This window comes from Dermacentor albipictus, unplaced genomic scaffold (assembly GCF_038994185.2).
Source record: "Dermacentor albipictus isolate Rhodes 1998 colony unplaced genomic scaffold, USDA_Dalb.pri_finalv2 scaffold_13, whole genome shotgun sequence".
Lineage (NCBI taxonomy): Eukaryota > Metazoa > Arthropoda > Arachnida > Ixodida > Ixodidae > Dermacentor > Dermacentor albipictus.
The window spans coordinates 13,848,075-13,863,582 of NW_027225567.1; the positions used below are offsets into that span (position 1 = coordinate 13,848,075).

At 47.0% G+C, this 15,508-nt stretch overlaps 1 protein-coding gene across 3 annotated transcripts; it reads right to left on the bottom strand.

The window, feature by feature from the left end:
- Nucleotides 1–1,591: 1,591 nt before the first annotated feature.
- On the bottom strand, nucleotides 1,592–12,739 carry LOC139051692 (zinc finger protein 593-like). Of its 3 annotated transcripts, none has more exons than XM_070528670.1 (4): nucleotides 12,458–12,735; nucleotides 11,889–11,951; nucleotides 3,485–3,627; nucleotides 1,592–1,747 (listed from the first exon to the last, which is right to left on the bottom strand). In XM_070528670.1, the coding sequence occupies exons 1-3, from the start codon at nucleotides 12,649–12,651 to the stop codon at nucleotides 3,510–3,512; spliced, it is 375 nt and encodes a 124-aa protein (XP_070384771.1). In that variant the 5' UTR covers nucleotides 12,652–12,735; the 3' UTR covers nucleotides 1,592–1,747; nucleotides 3,485–3,509. The 3 variants fall into 3 exon arrangements, with proteins under 3 accessions (XP_070384771.1, XP_070384770.1, XP_070384772.1); XM_070528669.1 differs by having other exon boundaries at nucleotides 3,505–3,627; nucleotides 12,458–12,734; XM_070528671.1 differs by lacking the exon at nucleotides 3,485–3,627 and having other exon boundaries at nucleotides 12,458–12,739.
- Nucleotides 12,740–15,508: the final 2,769 nt, after the last annotated feature.

Consider the following 15,508-nt stretch of genomic DNA (forward strand, 5'->3'; position numbering starts at 1 on the left):
GAAACCTTCTGTGCAGGATTGCATCTCTGGCAGAGTATGCAGATCAACGTGTCAGTAGATTGGCAACTGAGGGCTGGATAAAGTTTTGCCATTCGCTACAAAACACACTGAGCACCGTAAAAACCTGGGCCATCCTGAGAAATTTCCTACACCTGGAAAAGTTCAAATCTGCGACCAGCAGAACATTGCAAAGGATTGCTGAGGAATTTCCAGGCACGATCGAATGAAGAATTAATAGAGGCTCTCAAGGAAAGATATGTTGGAGGGAGCGCGATACAGTCAGTAGGCCAAATTAATGATACGGGCGTCCAAAATGCGAAGCTAGATGCCCCAATATCCACAGAAAAGGTTTTTGCAGCAGCCCAGGTGGCCAAGAAGAATACAGCCCCTGGCGCCAATCAGGTTACCAACGCTATGATTAGAAACCTTAGCGATAAAGTCATAGAAGCTATCACAAGGCAATTTAATGAAAACCATTGGCTTAGGGGAGAGATCCCCAAAGAGTAGAAAACTGCAAAAATTATTACAATAACAAAACCCAGAAAGAAGCCATCCCTGCAGGCACTCAGACCCATTTCACCGACGTCTTGCATGGGAAAGCTCTTCGAATGGGTCGTACACACTAGGCTTCAAAATTTCATTGAAGACAGGGGCTTCTTCTCGACCACCATGTTGGGCTTCCACAATGGCCTCTCGACACAAGACACGGTCCTCCCGTTACAGGAAGAGGTACTCAAAGGGTACCCAAGGGTGGGGAGCACCTATTGTTAGCTCTTGATCTGAAGGGCACCTTTGACAATATATCACATGAAGCAATACTTTGCGAGCTTAATTGGCTGCGGAAAAAATGTATCTAATTACATTGGAGCATTCCTCACGGGGAGGAAGGCTACGATAGGAATATTGCATGTCAAATCCGATCCGTTTCAAATGCCAAACAAAGGCACACCTGAAAGAGCGATCATCTCTCCTCTACTTTGAAAACATCGCCATGTGTAGTCTTGCGCAGACCCTAGACGGTGTCCCGCAACTGGGTTATACTATTTACGCGGACATCACCCTTTGGGCCATGCGCGGGTCCCTAGCAAAGAAAGAGCAGACCCTCCAAGAGGTGGCCACTGCAGTTGAAAACTTTGCAAGGGCCAGCAGTCTCAGCTGTGCTCCCGAAAAATCGGAGATAATATGCATCCACGAGAAACGTTATAAAAGTAATGGGAACACAGAAATTGAAATCGAAAATCAGCAAATCAAAGAGGTCACTTGCTCTGATCTTGGGATTCTGGGTTCAGAGCAACGGCAGGGCCAGCCACACCATCAATTTACTGAAGACGGCAAAAAAACAAGTGGCAAGAATGATTCAAAGAATCACCTTCTGCAAACAAGGCATGAAAGAAAGCAACACTGCCCGTTTAGTACAGGCGCTCGTTATCAACACTATCATAACGCCTCCCTTTTCACACACTCAACAAGAGTGAGAAGGAGCTGGTTGATATTATTATCAGAGGCGCCTACAAGGTGGTCTTGCACTTACCGGTAGGCACCCCGACAGACAAGCTCCTTGGCCTTGAGGTATACAACACATACGCCGAGCTCAAGGCGGCAACTTTAATTGCACAAAGAAACCGACTTAGCCCGACGAGATCAGGCAGACAGATCATGGTGAGGGCGGGTATTCCACCACACCCGCAAAACTTGGACGAGGTACTGGTGGATATTCCCGGTCCCGTCCGAAGCAGGATCTGTCACTCTTGTCCCGAGAAATATGCACAAAAACAGAAACAAAAAGAGGAGAGGGTGAAATGGCTAGGCAAACTAGTCAGAAACAATGAAAATACCGTTTATGTTGACACCTCTCAGTACAGCTGGAAGTGTACGGTAGTCACTGTCATAGGCAATGACAAGGCTAGCCTAATCTCAAGTGCCTCCCTGATCATGTCCTCTATTTCCAAGGCAGAATGCTTCGCCATCGCCTTGGCAATCAAGGACCGGGAACGGACAGGGCTGTCATACAACACCATCATCTCAGACTCTCAAGAGGCATGCCGCTTCTTTATGAACGACCGTCTCCCTGTCAAGGTTAGTCACTTCTTGGGAAAGGAACTCAAGAATATGTACAGACTGGTCTGGTGCCCGGGACACGCTGGCCTGCAGGGGAATGAGAGGGCTGACGCTCTAGCTCAAGAGCTCACGAACCGAGCGGAGCAACCAATTTTTTTTTTTTTAAATCGCCCTCCCATTCACAACCCACCACTTCAAAGGAAAGCCTTCACGAGGAAGATAACGACCCGGCACCACGCGATATTCTTGCTCACCAGCACGGCATGCGGCAAAGATACGGCGCCTCAAACACATCTTTGCTAGGGGAAAACGCAATAGATCTCCACAGGATTCAAACGGGGGTCTACCCAAACTTAAGATTGAGCGAAATTTTCCCAACTATGTATGCGCGTGCCTGTCCGTGGGGTAGTGACTCGCCACCGTCTTTGTACCCCATCTCATGGGGATGGCAAAATAGAGCGCCGAATTTAAAAGCCTACTTAGTTAGGTTTTATCTAACCAACACACTGGAGCAATGGGAGGCACACCTCGCCAGCTCACCCCCGATGGTGCAGAAGGCTCTTCTTGGTCACGTTCGGCTAGCGGCAGAAGCCAGTGGAGCCCTGGACTTGGGGCGCCACCCATCAAGCTCCTAATCCCCCATCCCCTTTCCCCAATTCAATAAAGTTATTCTCTCTCTCTGTCATCACTACCATTACCAAATTATGAAAATAAATATGTGTACCCTTGTCTAACCTTGTGTCTAACCCTGCAGCTTCACTGGTCATCCACCTTCACAAAGTGGAATGGCTTCTAAATTTTTCTAGGTCATCATTTGCTTGTGATAAATGAGCGTTCTCTGAGCACATTTTGACTTTTGCAATCTAAACTGTGTCATACTCTTTGCTCAAGAATGTTATGCTGGCAAGTCTGTCATTAAGTTCTATGCAGCCGGTTGACACTTTTTGCTCACTGAGCAAGAGCTTGGTGGCAAAATTGTTAGTGCTGTCAATTTTCTACTTAAACTGAGAACAGCATGCTTGATTACATCATTATAAATCATGGTCTTTTCATTTCTGCGAACATCCTGTGACACATTCTAGGCAGTTGTTGGTCCCTTTAAGGATTTCTGCAAAACATACTGGCTGAAATAACACTGATGTTAAGCAAGCTTGCATGTGCAGCCAGGACTAAATTAAAAGCAATTATTATCATTTCTTTTGAACACATATACAATTACCAGGAAAGGGAAAGCGAGGAGCAGGCTGGCAACTGCCACCGGAAGGGGCACAATGCCTGCCTACTCTCCAGAAGGGAGGTGACAGCAACACAGAAATGGAAGATAGGAAGGAGGGGAGGAAACAGGAAAGGAAGAGCAAGTAGAACACGCATGCTACATATGAGCAAGCACATCCCACAATGACGCATACAAGAGAAAACAATTTACTAGCATTAATTTTACTGTACAGGTGCTACTCTTTTGGGGGCTGCGATTCCACTCTGCGTCTCTTGGGAGGAATGTAATTTCCCATGCCGGCTGCAGCTTCAGCTTCAGCCTGGCTGTATGGCTCCTCTTCCAGGGCCTTCAATCTGTACATAGGAGAAGCAACGGTATATAGGCTTTGAGTTCTAAACAGTGCTGCACTGCTCAGAACAAGCACCCGAGCCACATAATTGATGATAAGGCCACCTACATGCAATGCGAAGCACGTAGTGCTCCCCGCTTACATTTCCCGGTAATGATTACTGTTGCTCAAGCTGCCGCGGCGATGGCAGCTTGCCAGTAGCATACGAAGCAGGAAGTGAGGTAACTACACTTTCGTACGTAAAAGAAGAACCCGCCTAGCCACTGATTTGTGTTGTGACAGTGCAATGGGAAGGCCATGAGTAGTGAGGACGCCTGAAGAGCAGTGTGCATACGAGGCATGGTGAATTTCTCTTCTCGTTGTTCCACTCTTTGTAGGTGCACAAACTCAGGGCACAAGCCAAGTCGCAGGCCGTCGAAACAGCTTAGGTTAATAATTAGGTAAAGCGCATGTGAGTGTCGCCAGGTGAATAATTTCAACCTATGTCACAATGGGTAATCGTTCTAGTAGTTGCTTGGCTGTCCAATCATCTTCACAGCATGGATTGGAGATCATTTTCTTTCACAAGGTTTTAATAATGCAGCAAAAACTGATGACATCAAACCAATGCATTCAGCATCTGATAATCTCAAGAGGGCCTGCCAAGACTGTATAGAAATACAGTAGAATCTCGATAAACGGAAATCGGTTAAACGGAATCAACGCTTAAACGGAACGAACGCTTCGCAGTTGTTTGGTTTTGTATTAAGGCAATGTAAAAAAATTCCGTTAATCGGAACTCGAATTTTCAGACCACCGTACAAACGGAACCGAAAATAGACTCGAAACCGCAACTTGACGTTCACGCAGAGCCCCATCGCGGTACGCATCACTGTCTCCCCACTTTCTCGCACACTGTAACCGCATCGCTTGCTTTCTGTCACGGTGCGCTTGCTGTCGTAAGCCTTACACCCGCTGTATAGCGTCGTCTGCGACATTTCGTCGCGAAGTCAGCACCTGATGGCTGCGCAGAAGCGAGCTCACAATGCCCTTACGTTGGAAAGGAAGATGGAGATAATCAACGACTTCGAGAGTGGTCGCTTCACAAAAACAGCACTTGCGACGAAGCACGCCATCCCCAAGAGCAGCCTCACGAGGATACTTCAGGACAAGGATAAGCTGCGGCAGGCTTTCGAGAAGTCACGCTTTGGCCCTCAAAGAAAACTACTGCGGGTGGACAACCACGAAGATCTGGAGAAGTGCCTGGTGGTTTGGCTGCGGAGAGCCCGCAGTGAAAACATTCCGATCAGTGGTCCACTCGTTCGCGCGAAAGCAGAAGAATTTGTTTTGCAGCTCGGCATCGAAGGTTTTCTCGTGCTGCGAAGGATGGCTGACGAGATTTAAAGATCGGAATGGCATAGTGTATCGTGCCGTTTCAGGGGAGGCTGCCACTGCAGACACGACGGCATACGCCGACTGGCGAGCAACACGGCTCCCCAAAATTCTGGAGGAGTACGACGCAAAGAACATCTACAATGTAGATGACACGACACTGTTCTTCAAATTACTACCCTCAAAATCCTTGTCATTCAAAGGAGAGAAATGCACCAGGGGGAAGCTGAGTACGGACAGGTTGACCGTTCTGACCGTACCATCCTCTTTAATACCTAGATTTTGCATCTGAGATCCGCTTCAGCGGAGACTGCCAATTGCGCGCACGCCTGCCTCGTCGGGACCAAGCAGTCTGGAACGGATTGCGAAATCCTGAACCTTCTCTCTCTAAACGAAACTCCTGATAAACGGAACATCTTTTCCCGGTCCCTTGAGGTTCCGTTTAACGAGAGTCCACTGTAAGCTAAATCAAAGCAGGGGGATGATGTGCAGTGCAGAGCACACTTTGAAACTTCAGACTGATATTGTTTGATAACACTGTTGTATTCGAAAGTGCATATCTAGGGCCAACAAGGCATTACATTATTACCAGATTAAGTAAGCGTGACCAATCACTGTTCAATAATGCATTGCACACACACGTGTCAAGTGGGCGCACACAACCTCCTTCAGGATAAGGGAGTGTGTGTCTTCCTAAGGGAGCTCAAGCTCAAGGAAGTTGCCGTGTCACACGGCCAATAATAAGTGATTAAAGTAAGCCGCCAGAGGCACGTGTAGCGGTGTTTCGTTTTAGTACAAGTACAAAAATGGAACTTTGAATTATGCTTGAAGTTATTATAGTTAAAGGGACACTAAAGGTTACTATGAAGTGAACGTGTACTGTTGAAGTACCATCCCAGAAACCTCGAAACGCTTGTTTCGTGCCAAGGAGAGACTTACTTTAAGAGAGAAAGCGTTCTGAAGCGTCCGCGTACCTCTAACGCAGTTCAAAACGCCCGCCCTCCGATCGAGGAGTACTGACATCATGGTCTCATAGTGTCTCATCTCATGGTCTCACCCACCGACGTTGCGCCATCGGTGAGTAGAACGGCGTCTGCAGACGGCGCTACGGCTTTTCTGCGCAAAACACAAACGCGCGGCCAGAAACAGAGCCAAGACAGAGCCGACAGCAGATCGAAAGCGGGAGTATAGTGGCTAGCGGAAGGAGAAACGCGCGACCATAAGCTGGTACTTTATTCTATGACGCAAACTTCGACGCTCGTCGCAATGGACCCTGACAACGAGATTGGCTCGCGATGCTGGGCTCAACTTCAGCGATTTGAGCACTGATGAGCGCGACCTGCTGCTGAGGGCTCGTGCTGCCGGGGTCGTTGCGTACTATGACGGCGGCCTCAGCACCGGCTCTCCGGAGCGGGAAAGCAACGAGGGCTTTCCACGACATCACATGGACGTGGCATTCTCGCTGCTTGTCCCAAATTGAAGTTTCGCGAGCCAGCAGAACCCGCACAGCACGACGCGATAACGAAAGTACTGAAACTCCGAAGCGTGCGCGGCGCAGAGTCGAGCGAAAACGAAACCTTTCGACCACCCATACTACTGAAGGGTAATGTCAAAATGTTTTTTTCTTAGAACCGAATAGACGTAGACAAGTAGCATTTTCTTCCGCCTTATAATCGTATGAAATGATATTTTTTAATACGAATAGTTGAGTATTAGTAACACAAATTATGAGGAGTGCTTTCATCATCGGGCTAGTACCGGAATGTCGCTGGGGGGTCTCAAATCGTGTCATGCATTTACCTCAATTTCTCGGTTACTAAAGCTCTGTTCGCGATTATATTGACGCCTTAGACGTTCTAGAACATTGCTCTACCACTTTAACTTGACTTTCTGGTAACCTTTAGTGTCCCTTTAATGCTCCTTTGATAAAACATATTATTCAAAATATTTGGCGCAAGAAACATACAACTCGTTAAATATCAAAGTGCGCTCATTAAACATAGCTGTGCTGACAGTGACGGCAGCCACCCTGTACTTATATGTTTCTTTGAGCCGAGGTAAGTAGGCTCAGCATTATGTGACCCAAGCTGCTGCAAATTATAATGAAAATGCAAAGTTTCGCGCAGGGTGACCTCGTGAGCTTTCCTCTTATTTTGTGTAGTGTGCCGGTATCAGTCACGAGTGACCACACCAACCACTGCACGACAAGTACAACAAAGGCTACGTTCACACGCACCAGACACAGCAGGTCGAGTAAAAAATCTGGCTGACCGAGCGCGACATGACCATGTTTACACGAACTCACTTCTGACGAGTCTGGACAATGACGGCACAGAGCGTCAAGCCGAGACGTAAACACGTCTGAACTGCGCTTCTGGTTCCCGCTGCCGTCGTCGTGGGTCTTATCACTATGATGAGGTTGCACTGCAAAGTGCTTGTCTTGGCCTTGATCTGATATTATTTGCACCGCCGTCACCTAAATCGCAAAATCACAGTGGGACGCACAAGTCTCGGCACTGGCAGGCCCAGCACGTCAGCGTTTACGTGCATGCTGCAAACGGGTAAGGCTGGTCTACCTACCTGATGCAGTCAGGCTGACTGAGCCCGACTATGCTTGTTCAGCCCAACCGGCTAGGGCTGGAATATGCTCAACATGCATATTCCAGCCCAACAAACCGACTCGACCCACTGCTGTCGGGTTTATGTAAACGCCCTGAAAGATGAGAAAAACATGGTGCCAAGCGACCTAGGTCGAGAGTATTGTGCAGCAGCAAGCATAACTGTTGCTGAAATGTGCTTGAACTTTTATTTTATTCAATATAAATGTACGAAACAATCGCTGAGTTAATTTTAACGCAAATATTTATTAAATTGCCAGTTTTACAACAAGAAGTATGGGCAAGAGAGTACTCCCTTCAGCTGCCGAGGGAGATAGCCGATCTCCCCTGACCGAAAGCTCCTTTAGATTCCCTTAGCAGAAGGGCGACCGTGTGACACTGAGTGTATCTCCCTCGAGATAAAGACGACGGAGCTAAAAGGAGTTTGCAGCTGCCCGAGTCACAGGGCTATAACAGTTGCAAAGAATGCAGTTTCAAACAATTTTCAAAGATGCAACAGCAATATTCAACCATTTGGACCAGCTTACGCACAAGCTAGTCAAGGCATCTCTCATCAAAAAGAGGGTGACAAAATGCATTGGTCAATTGCCATCACATGAAAAGGAATATGCTTTAGTTAATAACTAAAACGTCCTGTGATATAATCACTGCTCAGCTTTTGCATGCTTGTCACATTTTTCATGTAAGTTGCGTAAATAGTTGTCTTTCTACTGTGAATTAGTGACCACATGATGTGAGAGATATTCTCAACTGCTCTCTGAATAAAAACAACCATGAGTGCCATTTTAGTGTCCTGTTCCTCCACATACTTGTCCAGTGTCAATATTAGACCTAAGAACGACCTACAGGGGCGCTACGAGCACCGCTCGCATGTCGTCTGCTGCAATTCAGGCGATGTATAGGTGCCTTCTGCAGTGTTTCTGTTTGTTCACACTCATTGCCTATGCTTGTATACTTATGATGGTCCTCTCAAACATATTTTTATGACATCTTCGTTCACGAAAATGTATAGGGAGCTTATTTCCTAGGTGACAATATATTTCTCAGAGACAAGGCTACAGTGCCAGCCGAGGGAACTCTGACCAGCCCATTGGAGTTTTTCATGCACAGATCTAGACTGCAGCGGTAGCTCATGTGAATAATAAAAGCATAAATGCAAAAACATAGCACATACGAATCCAGTTAGGATATCATGCCTGCCGTGGTGCAATATGCATGTCACAAACCCTGGCTAAATATGACTTCTACAACATTTACCTTGACTTTAACCCGCTAAAATATGTTTGCTCACGACAAGCAGTTCATGGTAAAATAGTCAATTTTTTGCATTTCTCCAAAGAAACACTCAGCAGTAACACTTAACTAACGCTGCAGTTTAGATTCTGCCAGCACCACTTGAGTTTTAACAGCATCTCAAAATTAGGCCATTCTTCACTAGTTAAACTTAAGTGGTGGTAATTTGAACTAATGCTGATAGGAGCTTACAGCTGTTTGCAGCACAGGAAAAGGAATGTGCCAATATTTATTCCCTCTCTGTGCTACACGTTCAACTCACCTGAGCAATTACTGGTGCTTCTTGCTTGAGAAACAGACATGACAAAACTGTTTGGAGAACTGACACAGGCTGCTCGGGCCAAATATTTGAGTGAAATGTGCCTTTTGGTCCATATGGGTGCAGCTAGCAAGAAGCCGAAGCCTCATTCATTAGTAGTGTGTGACATATTGAAGATATGATTATTCCCTAGTGGAGATCAAAAGACAAGTGAATTCGTGTGAGGCTTGTGTGTTTTCTTTACAAGGTGGGTATGCGAGGTTCTCTTTTTATGTACTGATGAAATGAATAGTTCTGTTTGTATAATTAAACAATGCAGGATCGAGACATGGTGAAGCAAAATGTGTTTGAATTTTCCTTTTCAAGGTAGCCTAAGCTGCGCTGTGGCGCCTCGAGTATACTTTAGGCATTGTAATTGGTGCGGTAAAGAACTACTTCACGGTTCAATTCGAAGTTGCAGTGAACTGCTGGGTTTCGTAAACAATGCGTGCCTCACCGTAACGACAGTCGGCTGCCTCCACTGCGAGAGGGGTGTGCCATATTGTCGATAAAGGCTAGTGTGCGCCACTATAAAATATTTCATTGCTTGCAGTTGGTTGGTTCTTAATCGAAACCACAAAATTTTATTTCAGGTGATTGCTGTTATGGTATTTGTGAAGTACATGCATCCTATGATGCGCTGTCATGTTACAGCCAATGCGTTTTCTGGATGCCTGTTTCAGAGAACAGTGAAAGTAGTAGCAAACCTTTTTACACAAAATGTCCGCACCTAACCCTTCCTTTTATGCATTAATGAAGTGGCCAGGTTTGACAAAAGCAACTCACCAGAGTATTAAGATTCAGGATGAAAGCTTCCCTGGGCAGTGTCCTGACACGGATTTATAATGTTGACACCAAATACCAAAATATTCCTTCTATGTAAAATGCAATGTATCTCGAAATAAGTACTCAGGGAATGTAATTGTTTAGAGGAGCATCTTGCATAACTTTGCATGTTGAATTTGCAGACATTCTTTTTAATCAAAATTTATGGACAGACACAGCATATATATGCATTGGAAAACCAGTAGATCTATTCAGCATTACATAGTTTGCGATATCCAAGTTGCAAATGTTTACGACTCAAGTGGTTTTGAAGGAAGTGCGGTTCAGGCATGGCAGCAGAAACAGTCAGAAATAATACGCACGGCTCGAGCCGTCAATACAATGAAACATTGCTTTCCTTTGACCGCTTCTTAGCCTTACGTAAGGCCTTCTCACAGTGAAGGAGCGATGGAAGAAAACAAGCATACTCTGAAAGCTCCCTTTGCCTCTCCTCACATAAAGAATGGTTGCCGTACGCCTGGATTCTGCAGCCTATCTTAAAATCTTTACGCGAACACCATTATTGAATGAATAAAAAGTAGTATTGTTGCACAATTTTTAATTTGAAGTGCTAATATAGAAACATGTGCACGTTTTTTAGTTTTGTTTACTAAACATAAAAAAGTACATTTCAGCACAATACTTGACGTGTTCAAGCAACACATTACATACCAAATGTTCGTCCAGTACTCAAATACGTTTGCCAGATATGGGACCCTCAAAGCTCTAAACTTATAGAAAAGCTTGGAACGCGTCCAAAACCATGCTGCAAGATTTGTTTTTGGTAATTATAACTTCCGTAGCAGTATTACATTAGTTAAAGAGGACCTTGGTTGGAAAACACTATCGCACCGCCGATTAACTGCAAAATTAGAACTTTTTTTCTGAATTTACTCTGATCTCACAGGAATAAATAGGAACTTGTACATTTTCCCTCCCCAATTCATCTCTAAACAATGTGGTCACGAGCTGAAAGTTCTTGAAATGCGCTGTCGTACTGATGTCTACCGTAATTCATTTTTTCCACATGCTTCCCGCACACTGGAATAGGCTTCCCAAGAGCATTGGTTAATGTAAAACGTGTTCAGAGTTTCTGTCTTTATTGTCACACAGTCTGCCGTAGTATAATAACATCCTGTTTATATAATTTGGCTGGCATTGCACTTCATGCGATAGTGTACCCTTGCCATTTCTGTGTTGCAATTTTGCACCGCATTTCACTGAAGACCGTTTTGCCGTCGAGATGACTCATCGATGTTACATATTTTGTTACTTTTACCACCTGTGCTTAGCTGTTTTAAGTTTTTGTCACATGTTCATTTTCCTCCAATTGTCCCCCCCCTGCAATAATGCCCTTGTGGTGCTCAGGTACTTGTATAATAAAAAAAAAAAAAACACTGGCACCCCCGACGTTGCGAAACGCCTAGCAATGCCATTCATGCCAAACGTGAGACTGAAATGAACATGCCTGGCCAGACGTACTGTGCTCGCACTTCTCCACAGGCAGGCGACAGTGCGCATGCGCAAGGAAACATCATGTGGCCAAGCAGAGAGGTGAAGTGCTCATTCAGGGCCAGGAGCTGCGCAAGGACGCATGAAGGTAGCTTGAGAGCTACCTTATGCTGGGGAAGCACTGAAGAAGCCTTCGCTGAGGCCCCCTAAGTACGGATGCTTTCAGAGTAACATAAGGTGGCCTCACTGCAATGAAGCCATCCTTAATGAGGCAAGGAACATTTCGTTGTATGGCCCTTAGATGCGCATTAAGGAGCGTCAGGAAGCCGGTCAATACGGAGAGATGTGGTACTTTGGGACGTCAAACCTCATTTCTAAAAGCCCCAATGGTGAGCAAAAGTCACTAACCTTCGCTTGTGGTTCTTACTTTTCAGGTGGTCATTGAGAGAGTTTTTGTCCATGAAATACCTCCTGCAAGACACGAGAGAACGTAATGAATAAGTAAATGAAAAATACGCTACTTGGTAAACCGAGAACGCATTGCACGAATAAATTATATGCTCCGCTGCCCACCCCCACAAGCCTCCTCCACATTTGAAACCAAATGCAATGCGGAGTCATTTGCGCACTGCTATGCGGGGAGAAAGAAGCTATGCGTTCGGTAAACAAAACTAAACCCCTGACAACAGAAGAAGCGGCTTTCGCCGAGAGCGCTACTGTTGAATTTGGGCACAGTGACTGAAGTCAATACGAGACAATTACAATATATCTAGCACAGAACATCGGAGACTCGGCATTTCTGTGAAGCTCTGCAGCACAATAGGTGTGGATCTACTTTCGAACAAGTTCGTTCAACCACCCGCACTAACACCAACTGTTGCATTTATCTTATTGTGTGACACGAACAGATTGCGCAGAAAATGCAATCATGCCAATAGTCGATAAAAGAGCCAGCCCAGGCTAGAGCGAACTCTTACGCGCAGTGCAGGCAGTAGAACTGCGCGTCTCCCGGCATGTCGTAGTCAACCTCCTGGTTCAGGAGCCTTTCTGCCTTTTCCGGCTGCATGTCGATGTGAATCTGGTCGATATCTTTAGCCCTGCGTTTCGTCTTGTCCTTCTTGTGCGATGCTGTGTAGCCCTTGTGAGTCTTTTTCCGCGAATAACGAGCCATTTTGACAGCCTGCCACCACGCACGCTGCCAACGTGAAAACCAACCTTCTTTTAGGCATACTTCAGTTTCGCAGCTCCCTGCGCGAGCCCGTTGGCCAGCGTGGCCGCAGCGGCTGTCGCCGGAACTACCGGCGCTGCAGTCGCGTCTTTTGCCACGCGCCGCGCGTCGTCTGCTCCTGCTGCGACGCGTCGTTTGCCACAACTGATCTGTACTGCTTGTTCGTCACCCGCCGTGGTTGTTCAGTGGTTATGGTGTTGGGCTGCTGAGCACGAGGTCGCGGGTTCGAATCCCGGCCACTGCGGCCGCATTTCGATGGAGGCGAAAACACCCGTGTATTTAGGTTTAGATGCACGTTAAAGGGACCCTGAAACGATTTTGGCGATTTTCTACAAACGTACTGAGTCGTTAGAGTAGGTTCTTCTGATCATTAATTGATGCATCTAAGTGCTCTGCGTGTAATTTATTATAAGGTTTTAAAACTACACATCGCTGCCGATCGCAGCGCACTGCTCGGCGGAATTTTAAGCCGCCCCTACCCATATGATGCAAATAACCCATATTACGTCACATGGGCGAGCTATCTGATTGGCTGACCAGGGCGCGTGGTCGATAATTTTTCCAACTTTATGGGGAACAAATGATGCTCGTAATAGTTGGAATGTTAGTTACTTTGTTTTTGTAAAAAGAAAATAACTTAAAGAGAATACACAAGAATAGTTTTTTAGTACACTTGAGCACTTCCGGCACGCAGCAAGTGTCGTCTGCTTGTGTTACAACGTACTCCATTTTGACGAGAGCTCCGCGGTCAGAGTCGGTCTCAGTCTTTTCGCGAGCACTATGATTCGACTTTGTTGCCTTGTGGACTGCAAACCTAGCGACCTGCAAACCGCGAGTCCAGTATTAGGGCAAACGCAAGCGCAAGGGGACAGGGTCTGGCCGCTTGACTGTGCCGGGATAAGCCACGATATGAGCAGAAGGGCGAATGTGAACGGTCTGCACGGTGCAGCCACCTGGTGGCACAGAGCTCAACCATACACAGTAGCAGCATCGAAGTGTATTCTTTGCTGCTGGTGTGTATTTTTCGCAGGAGTGTAATCATCAACACGTTGATTTATAAATGTTTAAAATGCTTTACACTTGGTAGAGCAATATTAGCGCTTTGTTTGACTGGTTAAGCGCTGCGCCAGCAAGTGTCTGGACCGTGCAGACCGATCAGGCTGCTTACGTACGTCTACGCTAAAGTTCCTTCATCAGCTTGAGTTTATGCCTCCAGTCATTTGCCGAAATGACCAGCTTGCCTGTTTTTAGCAGAGTACCGGACACGTTCGGCGCTACGACAGAATGCTCGCCACGCACGCTGCTTCGATAGCTCTCGGTCGACGGCCAAGCGGCGAGCGGAGAGGTCTCGCGCGGGAGGGGGCGTGCTCCTAAACAACCGGAAGTGAACGATGTGACGTCGCATCGTGACGCTGAACCAGTGAAGGCGGAGCTTAGCGCCGCTCGCTCGGCGAGCGAGTTGAGGAGGAAAAGCATAGCTAGGGAGGAGGGTAACTTCCAATCGCTTGCAGCTCCATTAATACGTAACGCTTCACTTATGTGGTGCGAATGTTCTACTTAAGCTGTACCCTACGTGCCTACAAAATTTGTCCGAACCGTTTCAGGGGCCCTTTAAAGAACCCCAGGTGGTCGAAATTTCCGGAGTCCTCCACTACGGCGTGCCTCATAATCAGAAAGTGGTTTTGGCACGTAAAACCCCATGATTTAATTTTTAAAATTTTTTTTTGTCCGCCGGTAAATGTAGTTTAGCTACACACTCTGAATTTTGTGGCAAACCTGCCACGCTTAAAGGGACACTAAAGGTTACTATTAAGTCAACGTGGACTGTTGAAATACCATCACAGAAATCTCGAAACGCATGTTTCGTGCCAAGGAGAGACTTATTTTAAGAGAAAATGCGTTCTGAAGCGTCCGCGTACCTCTAGCGCAGTTCAAATCGGCCGCCCTCCGATCGAGGAGCACTGACATCATGGTCTCATAGTGACGTTGCGCCATCGGTGAGTAGAACGGCGTCCGCAGACGGCGCTACGGCTTTTCTGGGCAAAACGCAAAGCCGGTCGTGCAAAACGCAAACGCGCGGCCAGAAACAGAGCCAAGACAGAGCCCACAGCAGAGCGAAAGCGGGAGTATGGTGGCTAGCGGAAGGAGAAAGGAATTACGTGCCACATTACGTCCCACGGCACACGGAGAGTCCGTTTTCGTTAAACTATAGGCTGCGGCGAGCTCGCAGCGTGGTCTGTGAGCCTTTTCGCACTCGCAACAGGGCATAAAAAAGTGCGAATCGACGCAAAACTCGGCCTAGAAACGTGCTTCGCCACAGCCGACCCAGATGTCGTTTCCCGCACCGCCACCAGGCGCCGCTACTATACCTCAATCTCCAGCGCAAGACGCCCATAAGCTGGTACTTCATTCTATGACGCAAACTTCGACGCTCGTCGCAATGGACCCTGACACCGAAAGATTAGCTCGCGATGGTGGGCTCAACTTCAGCGATTTGAGCACGGACGAGCGCGACCTGCTGCTGAGGGCTCGCACTGCCGGCGTCGTTGCGCACTACGACGGCGGCCTCGACACCGGCTCTCCGGAGCGAGAAAGCAACGAGGGCTTTCCACGACATCACATGGACGTGGCATTCTCGCTGCTTGTCCCAAATTGAAGTTTCGCGAGCCAGCAGAACCCTCACAGCACGACGCGATAACGAAAGTACTGAAACTCCAAAGCGTGCGCGGCGCAGAGTCGAGCGCGCAGAGTCGAGCGAAAACGAAACCTTTCGAACACCCATATTACCATAGAGTTACTA

Excerpts from the sequence above, each read along its gene's own strand:
- LOC139051692 (XM_070528670.1), bottom strand. The coding sequence starts at position 12,651 with ATGGCTCGTTATTCGCGGAAAAAGACTCACAAGGGCTACACAGCATCG. Across the intron at positions 11,952-12,457 it reads TTCTACTGCCTGCACTGCGC|GAGGTATTTCATGGACAAAA; the intron begins GTAAGAGTTCGC and ends CGTGTCTTGCAG. Across the intron at positions 3,628-11,888 it reads AGTAAGAACCACAAGCGAAG|ATTGAAGGCCCTGGAAGAGG; the intron begins GTTAGTGACTTT and ends TCCTATGTACAG.